At 39.8% G+C, this 9,644-nt stretch overlaps 1 protein-coding gene across 1 annotated transcript in view; it reads right to left on the bottom strand.

Moving 5' to 3' along the window:
* The window catches only part of LOC308130435 (pancreatic progenitor cell differentiation and proliferation factor B-like), an 8,408-nt gene extending 840 nt beyond the window's left edge, over positions 1 to 7,568 (bottom strand). Inside the window, 5 exon segments of the mRNA XM_080496836.1 lie at positions 904 to 949; positions 952 to 996; positions 4,576 to 4,653; positions 5,416 to 5,509; positions 7,431 to 7,568. Coding sequence (XP_080352962.1) covers positions 904 to 949; positions 952 to 996; positions 4,576 to 4,653; positions 5,416 to 5,470 — 224 coding nt within the window. The 5' untranslated portion in view covers positions 5,471 to 5,509; positions 7,431 to 7,568.
* Between the last annotated feature and the right edge of the window lie 2,076 nt (positions 7,569 to 9,644).

Here is a 9,644-nt window from a genome sequence, read left to right as displayed (position 1 = left end):
TACTTTTATTACTATTCTATTGTATTTTATAATATTCCTATGAACCAGATTGCTGCAACAAGACAATTTCCCTTCGGGGATGAATAAAGTAGTTATCTATGACGGCCAGCTGTGAGGCGACGCTGCTGTCGACCAGCAGGGGGCGCCTTCAGTCTGTTCAGGATCGTTGAGGTAGAAAAGATGAGCTCAGTGATTCGGATCGTAAATGAACCGGAACTCGTCGTTTTGAAGCTCCGAACGATTTCAACCTTTGAAAGACGCCAACAGATAAACTCCTGAACCAGCAGATCACAGAACCAGACACTTCCTCCCCCCCGGTGCAATAGACGTTATTTATTTACTCTACAATAACATGCACAGTTAGTAAGTAAGTTGCTGGCTCTCTTCCAACTTTTTTTTTTTTTTTATTTTAAAATTGACTTTCTGTGACTATTTTTTAACCAAACCTTCTTGTGATTTCTATTTTTACTCTCCTGTCCTGTACAACGTGTGACTTCATGCTCTTATTCTGCGACAATGTAAATGTCTGCCTGAGATTAAAGGATTCTAATAATAAGAATCACTGATCTGCTAGTAAAAGGACGTTTTCCGTTAAACCTGAACTACAATACTGCTGCTTTTCATTTTACACTATTTTTTTGTAATATTCTCATTTTTTTTTTTTAGTTTTTCATGATCTTATTTCTCTTTCCTCCTCCGTATTCATACGTCCTGCACTTTATGTCAAAGAGCCTCGATGTTAACTTGGTTTCAACGTCTCGTTCTCACTCAACGTTGATTTATTCATTCGTGAAGAATACTGATAATGAAGCATGTGTGTGTCCTGCTGGGAAAACAAGCAGCGCGGCACTAAAACAAGTGATTCTAACAATACAGAGGTGTTTTCCTGGGACTTGTACGTACTTGTGCTGCGCCTCCTCGGCCAGCGGGGTCATCCCCGGAGGCTTCCGAAGAAGAAGCTGGACCACCAGTGTCCAGCGTCCTGCTTGGGGAGTCCTGTTGGGGGGGGGGAGAGAGAGAGAGACAGAGAGAGAGAGAGAGAGAGAGAGAGAGAGAGAAAAAGAGAGAGAGAGAGAAAAAGAAAGAGAAAAAGAAAGAGAGAAAGACAAAAAAAATAAAGAGAAAAAGAGAAAAAAGAGAAAAAGAGAAAAGAGAGAAAAAGAAAGAGAAAAAGAGAGAAAAAGAAAGAGAAAAAGAGAGAAAAAGAAAGAGAGAAAGAGAGAAAGAAAAAAAGAGAGAGAAAGAGAGAAAGAGAGAGAGAAAAAGAAAAAGAGATAGCGAGAGAGTGAAAGAAAGAGATAGCGAGAGAGAGAAAAAAGAGAGAGAGAGAGAGAGAGAGAAAAAGAGAGAGAGAGAGAGAGAGAGAAAAAGAGAGAGAGAGAGAAAAAGAGAGAGAGAGAAAAAGAGAGAGAGAGAAAAAGAGAGAGCGAGAGAGAGAGAGAGAGAAAAAGAGAGAGAGAGAGAGAGAGAGAGAAAGAAGGAGAGAGAAAGAAGGAGAGAGACAAAAAGAGGGAGAGACAAAAAGAGAGCGAGAAAGAAAAAGAAAGAGCGAGAAGAGAGAGAAAAAGAGAGCGAGAGAGAGAGAAAGAAAGAGAGAGAGAGAGATTCAGACACGACTCTACCGGGTCGAGCCGCCGATTTCTGCCGAGTCAGCGAAAGCTTCCGACTCGTGCCAGCGTGCGTCTTTACATTCAGCACGGCTCCGCTTACACAGCGAACCACCGCTCACGTATACGTTTCTGGGTCAACTTAGTGCCCCCCCATCCCCCTCCTCTGCCCCCCCCTCCTCCTCCTGCCCCCCCCATACATTCCACCTCCTGACCTACTTCTGCTCCAGTCACGTGAAAACTTAAAGCTGATTTTTGATTTTTTTTAAAAAACAGGTTCAGCAGCTACTCTACTTTTAAACATCTAATTAACTCAATGGTGTTGTTAAATCTAATTTAACCAAACGGGTCAGATTTGCAGTTTATGTGGTAAAAGTGTTGTTATTCTAACGACTCGACCCTTCCAGGGTCTGGAGTCAAAGTCCAGGAGGAACGAGTCTCTAGTGAAGCGTCGCTTTTCCACAGGAAGTCCACCTTTTCCTTCTCGTTTGTCCAGGTGGAAGAAATCAAACCAACCCTGGAGGATTTTAACCCTTTAATGGGGTTTAAGATGATCGAATAGCAGCACAAATGGAGAAAACTGCTTATTAGAATACATTTTTCCAGATACTTCGTGTATTAAATCAGTGTTTTTCTACCTTTTTGAGCCGAGACACACTTTTTTGTGTGTCTGAACATGTTAAAAAGTTAAACTCTGTCGCCTCTATTAACAATATAAAGTCTTTCTCATCAAGGTTCCATCAACAGGAATCCAGTAAATCCAGAAACAAAGTACTTTTTTTTTAATAGACTCCCTCAGTGTGAAACCTGGACCTGATGGATGAAGAGCTGAGATCCTGGTTTTCAAAAACTTCTCCATCACTGTCACTGACACAGTACTTTGATACAAGATGGTAGCAGGAGGTGGAGATGAACCACACTGACGTCTGTCACTTTACATTTCACCGGCAAAGTTCTGTGCTGCCCTCTAGTGGTGAAGAGTATTTATACATGATTACTCTGCAACACACGTGATTTTTTTAGAAGAAAATGTGAAATGTGATAATTTCCCACGGCTCACCTGACGATCTGGAGGAAACACCAGTAATTTTTTTTTTACAAAACCAAACAAATGTTATTGAAAACGACTCTAATCTAATCATAAAGCCAATTTTTGTGATTTTTTTTTCTTGTTGAAATATCCAGGAAACTCAATCCTGTATTGTGGGAGGGGTTTTATTTTGTTGATTTTACACACTTCCTGCGACAGCGAGGCTTTTTGAGGCTCGTGTTGACAAGGATTTTTTTTTTTAATCCGCCGAAACTAAAAACGGAACAAAAACAGAAGAAACGGGTTTCTAGTCTTTCTGACCGGGTTTTGAAATGTTGATTCTGACGGATTGATGGAGGTTTTAATACCGAAGGGAGAAGCTCACTGGTCTGTTTGGACAAGAAGCAGCTCTCGTGTGCTTCTTGTGAACTAAAAAAAAAAAACGCCGATTCGGCTGGAATTTCAGCGGGGAGTTGACGTTAACAACTAATGACCGCAGATTAGATTAGAGAACCGCGGGAACACGTCGTACCCGACGAGGAGCGACGCTGAGCAGCGAGTCACTCGTTGTGAAACAAAGGAGGTTTGGAAAAACAAAAAAAAAAACAACCTGAGAACATGTGGAAACTTGTGGAAGCGATTGTTACACAAAAAACAACATTTGGCCGCCGCGGAAGACAAAATGTTCCTTCGCTGATCGAGGTCTCGTTACAAGACGAAGTTTTGTAAAGTTTCTCCCTGTTGGGGGAGTTTTTCTTTCCACAGTCACAAACACACCTGCTGCTCATGTGGTTATGTTGGGCTTTTCTATTTTCTCTATAAAAGCACATGGAATGACTGTAATGTATTTAAAAATGTCTTTCTTTCAATAAAAATAAATAAATGTGAGTAATATTCACTGGGGTGTACTCATATCTGTTATATGATGTAGTACAGGCCTATTCAACTGGCGGCCGATGACATCAGACCGGCCCGCAGATCAGTTCTGTTTGCTTTTTTTTTTTTTTTTTAAGTTTTAAATTTTTTCATTGTTTTTTTTACTTTTGTTTTTTATTTAATTTTTGTAATTGTTTTTTTTTTTTTTTTACATTTTTTAAAAATTTTTAATTGTTTAATTTATTTTTTTTCTAAAACAAAATGTTTAGAAATTTTTATTGTTTTTTTTTCATTTTTTACTTTTTTTTTTACTTAATTTTTGTAATTTTTTTTTTTTTACATTTTTAAATTTTTTTAAATTGTTCAATTTTTTTTTTCTAAAACAAAATGTTTAAAAATTTTTATTGTTTTTTTTTCATTTTTTACTTTTTTTTTTACTTAATTTTTGTAAGGTTTTTTTTTTTTTTTTTACTTTTTTCAATTGTTTACTTTTTTTCTAAACTTTTTTTTTTAACATTTTTTTAATTGCTTTTTTTTTTTTTTTTTTTAAAGAAAGACATTTTAAAATGCTTGAAAGAAAGGGATTTCTATTACAAGTAGAGATGTCAGAATTTACAAAATTATACAGAAAGACATACAGAATCTTTCAGATGTTTCAAACATGTGTTTATGGGGCTGAAACAGCCTTTGTTCCAAAACAAAAACAGTATGATGTGTATAAAGTCAGTGATTTGTACTTTTTTTTTACCAAAATAAAAGACTTTTGAATGTGTCAGGTTGAGATCAGGAATAATAGCTCAAGGGAATTGTCCGGCCCCCCCGGGTCCTTAGCGTTCTGAAAATGTGGCCCTCCCAAAAATAGAGTTGAATAGTCCTGGTGTAGTAGTTGAAAAAAAAAAAAAAAAAAAAAGACATGGGACAGACAAAAAAAAAAACCCCAAGACGAAGTTACTAATGAGTCTAAAAGCCGTCCGCAGTTAAAGTTAACGTACAACCTGAACGCCGCATCAGTGTCATTGTGTAACCGGCAGAGCGGGGTGGGGGGGGGGGGGGGGGACTCACCCGGGTGGTGGGGGATGACCTCCCCGCTGAACTCCGAACTGCCACACGAGCTGCTGCTGGAGGTGGAGCCGATGCGCCCTGCGGGGGACGAGACACCGTCAAAAATCACCCCCCGATTCAAATCAATGCGTTTCTGCAATATACTGGGTCGTTTCCTTCAAAAGCTTTAAAACTAAGAGTTGTAATATATTCATATTCCAGGTATTCCTCATAAAACATGTTTGTGACATGAGGCCATTTGCATTTTTATTTATTTTTTCATTAGTTTTAAGAAATTGCAGTGTTTGTATCTCGACCCCACTCTTCCACAAGCAGGTCCTGTGGAATCTTCTAATGAAACTTAATTCTTAGCAACTCTGACAGTCCTACTAACACATCTGATGTTTTCTCACACATCTGATGCAACTTTGACTGTCAATACTGTCCCACTGACACGTGATGTCATCAGCCTCAGCGCCCTGGAGGACATTTTTACCCAGCGACGTACATGTACATGTGCAATTTCTTAAAATTAATGAAAAAATAAACAAAAATGCAAATGGTGTCATGTCACAAACATGTTTTTTGAGGAATACGAATATATGACAACTTTTCATTTTAAAGAGGTTGAAGAATAACAACCCGTGGGGTCATTTTTGACCCCACCGGTGCATCGAAGGGTTAAAGTGTTCCTCAGACCCAGTTGGATTGACGTACAGCGTGGTACTTCACCACGTCGACGACACTTTTTACCGCACGTTTATGTCAAAGGGTGTCGATTCGTGGCTCCGGAAGGACGAGCGCGTCCCGGAAGGCGTCGGGAGTTGGGTTTGGTTAAGTCAGAGGGAAGCAGGGACTCACTTCGGTAGTAGTCGGTGGTCGCCACGAGGGACCCGCCTGCTGGGATGGCCGCCATCGTCCTGGTGCTGGTGGTTGTACTGGGCGTGATGGAAACCTGAGGAGGGGACAGCGAGGAGCCGTTGAACCGGGGCGGCGGCGGCGGCGGCGTTACAAAGTGTTACAGAGCGTTCTCCGTTGTCGGCCCGAAGCTGTGGAACGCTCTGCCCCCTCCACATCCGAACAGCCCCCCCCCCCCACTTTGGACTGTTTTAAAACCCACTTTTATTCTCAGGCTTTTAACGCCGCGTGAGTCGTGTGGTCCCCTGTGTCCTTTATTTATTTTATTGTTCTTATTTATTTTTATATTTCTATTTATTCTTTTAAATTGTTGTATTCTTATTTGTAGTTTTTTTAATGTGTTTGTAGTTTTTAATCTGTTTTTATTTTAGGGTTTTTTAGTGTTGGACTGTTTAGTTTAGTTTTTGTTTTGTTTTTATGTGCAGCACTTTGGGAACACGTTGTCGTTAAAATGTGCTATATAAATAAAAGTGGATTGGATTGGACAACGTCGCTACCAACGAGGGATTTCATTCAGTTTCACGCTGCGGAGAAACGCCTGCAGGCTTTAAGAGGATCTGTAAACATTGAACAGGTCTGAAGAGGAAACAAACTCCTCCCTGAACAGACTCACATTGTCATTAATGAGGTTTTTTTTAAATGTAATGTGTCAGAATACGACAGACTTTAGATGTATAGAACAGGTTACTGCTCTAGTCTTTATTTGATCCGCTTCCACAGAGTGAAAAAAAAGAATTGGTTGCATGAAGGCATCATTAAATGGGAATTACATACTGAGAGCTTTTCCACTGTTAAAGTCTCTAAATGTTTTTACACACAGATTGCTCAAGGGCACTTCGACAGGCCCAAACTACCAACTCTGCCGCAGTCGCCCACCAAAGAAAGAGCCATTATTTTGGGAATATTATTTCAGGTATTTTGAGGGGAAAAAAGTAGTTTCTCCATATTCTAGGAAGTAAATTCAAACAAAGTCATTTTGAGTCAACATTTTTGTTTCTTAGATTTTTTTACTTATTTATTCAGACTTATCCGTGAAAGCTTTGATCGTTTCATAAAAAACAAGAATCCAACAGGATTCACTGTGTTTTTAAACAAAACCGTAAACAAATGCTGCAACGACGACAACAACAACAACAACAACAGATACCTGAGGTTCAAGGTTATGGTCAAGGGAAGGGAATGGAAGGAGGTGTGCAAGAAAAAAGATGCTAAAACGACGAATAAACGACGCTAAAACGATCCAGCCTGTTGAGGAAAAAAAAACAAAAAACACCATTCTGCTTTTGTAGAAACAAAAAAACAAACAAACAAACAAGCTTCCAGCAGGGACACAAAAACATCCTAATCTGCAGAAACAGCTCAGGTCTCACGATGGAAACCCAGAAAGTCGCATTTTAAAAAGCTTTTCGTTCTTTTAAGCCTTTTGTTTACATGCGAGCGTTTCGCAGAGTGACGTCACCGGGTTGTTTACATCCACTGCGCCAACCGACATTTTGACGCAACGGGACTGCGGGGAAACTGGGGGGGATTTTTAGGCAAAATATTACACTATAGACACCTTGTAGGGTCTGTGTGGTACGGTAGACGTCTGGAGGAATTTGTCTCCAACAATGAAGCTTTAATGTTTTTTTTTTACAGAAACGTAAAACTTGAGTTGAATCGATCTATAGGTTGACGAAGCGTCCAGGGCGACGAGGCCGTTTTAACGCCAACAATATCAGGAGGGACAGAATTAGCAGCCGGGGAGGCTGATTTATGTCCGATAAATAAACATTTCCAAGTATTTCCACGGACGTTGAGGGGCTCCGTGGCCGCAGCCCTTCCTCAACACACTACCCAGCCGCCCGCCCGCCGTGTCCACATCCGGCGGGGCCCCTCCATTTTTTCTTCTTCCCCCTCCTCAGACCCTCACCACGGCGGGGCCGGCGGGCCGGTGGACCGGCCGCGGGCTCACTCACCTCTCCGGGGCTCAGTCGTGCTCGATGTTCGGAAGCACTCGGTTCAACTCAGTCGAGGCCGGGGGGGGGTGAACGCTAGGCGACGGGGCCCATTTGAAAAGAAGATTTGGGTAAACGTGACCCTCCAACGTCGGAGCTGCTGCCGCTCTCTGAAGCTGACCGCCGCCGCGGGAGCTTTTATACATATAGGGACACGGTGACGTAGGGTGGGGGGCGGGGCCAGAATCCATCCAGGACCAATCATGGCGGAGTCGGCGCCAAGCTGTTCGCGAGCGCCATCATTCCGCTTGAGTACGTCATTGCAACGTCACATTGGAATATTGAGATCTGGTCTTTAATATATTAACTTTTAATACAATAACGGCTTTATGTATTTCTATTTATCTTTAATATGATAATATTTACAATTATAACGTCTTTATAAAATACATCTTTATATATATATATTAAATATAATAACATTTAATATTATAATGCTTATATATATATTTAATACAATGGCATTTAATATTATAATGCTTATATATATATATATATATATATATATATATATATATATTTAATATAATAACAGATAATGTTATAATGTCTTTTTTAATGACCCGCAAGAAAGAAAAATAGATTTAATTTTTACTTTGAACATTTTGATCAATCCATAAACTCCACTGTGGGTTTCTGAGCTTGACCCTTGACCCCCACAGCCAGTTTAATTTATGCTATTAGCTTAACTTTGATCATTAAAAAGTAGAATAGTTTTGGTTCAATCTGCAGTTGAATCACAGCAACGGGAAACTTTAATCTGCTGGTAAAGATTTTGAGTTATTTCGTGTGGAAAACACTGAATATTGAGGTAAACAGTCCAAAGTATTAGAGGAAATGTATACTGGAATAAATCCACTTGGTTTTAGCGTAGGGTGAAACAGCAGCTTTACATCAACGCAAGTATGGATTGATTGTAAGTATTGATCGCTTCATTTCCCTGTTGGTTGAAATTCACACCACTGTTATGTTTTGTAACAGTGGTAATCTCAGAGATCCCATCAGGACACAATGAAAAGACGCTAATTCAGTGAACCTTTACTTCTCACAATGCACAAGGTTTAAACAAGCATCCCACTAAATCCGACATGGAATCGTGCTGCCAGTCCGTTTTCCCAGCTTACATTCTTTTCACAGAAGTTGTTAAACGTGACAATTTCCCAAAACAGTGCTTTGAATAACAAGCAGCTTTTAAAAATTCTAGGCATGCATCACATATTTCATCATGTACGAGTTTGACATTCGCGTACTGGATAAGTACAAGTGAATTGGAATACTTAATGATACTAATCTCCCATAATGTGACGTACAACAAGCAAATATGCCTGAAGGGCTCCGTTCTTAAGGCCGACAGCAGTGTCCAAACATTCGTTGTGCTTTTTGTGCCCGTTTTCCACGACGACGGCGTTCAGAGCCGCTGGAAACTTTTCGAAAAAGCTCAGACTCTGCCGCTATGCAGTGAGAGGCGCTAATAGTCCTTCTGCACATGCTCAGTAGAGACCATCAGAACAAAGTTTCCTCCGTGGCGTCAGGACTCCCAGTCCACGATCTCCTGGACTTTTATTTTGACAGTCTTCATAATAACAATCCAACTTGGTAGTTTTATTTTGACAGTCTCCGTAATAACAATCCAACTTGGTGCTTTTATTTTGACAGTCTCTGTAAAAACAATCCAACTTGGTGGTTTTATTTTTGACAGTCTCCGTAATAACAATCCAATTTGGTTGTTTTATTTTGACAGTCTCCATAATAACAATCCAACTTGGAGCTTTTATTTTGACAGTCTCTGTAATAACAATCCAACTTGGTAGTTTTATTTTGACAGTTTCTGTAATAACAATCCAACTTGGTAGTTTTACTTTGACAGTCTCCATAATAACAATGCAATTTGGTTGTTTTATTTTGACAATCTCCGTAATAACAATCCAACTTGGTGCTTTTATTTTTGACAGTCTCCGTAATAACAATCCAATTTGGTTGTTTTATTTTGACAGTCTCCATAATAACAATCCAACTTGGAGCTTTTATTTTGACAGTCTCTGTAATAACAATCCAACTTGGTAGTTTTATTTTGACAGTTTCTGTAATAACAATCCAACTTGGTAGTTTTACTTTGACAGTCTCCATAATAACAATGCAATTTGGTTGTTTTATTTTGACAGTCTCCATAATAAC

Source organism: Blennius ocellaris (assembly GCF_963422515.1).
Source record: "Blennius ocellaris genome assembly, chromosome: 5".
Classification (NCBI taxonomy): domain Eukaryota; kingdom Metazoa; phylum Chordata; class Actinopteri; order Blenniiformes; family Blenniidae; genus Blennius; species Blennius ocellaris.
Note: the sequence above shows the minus strand (reverse complement) of the source record. Positions and strands in the feature narration are given on the sequence as shown.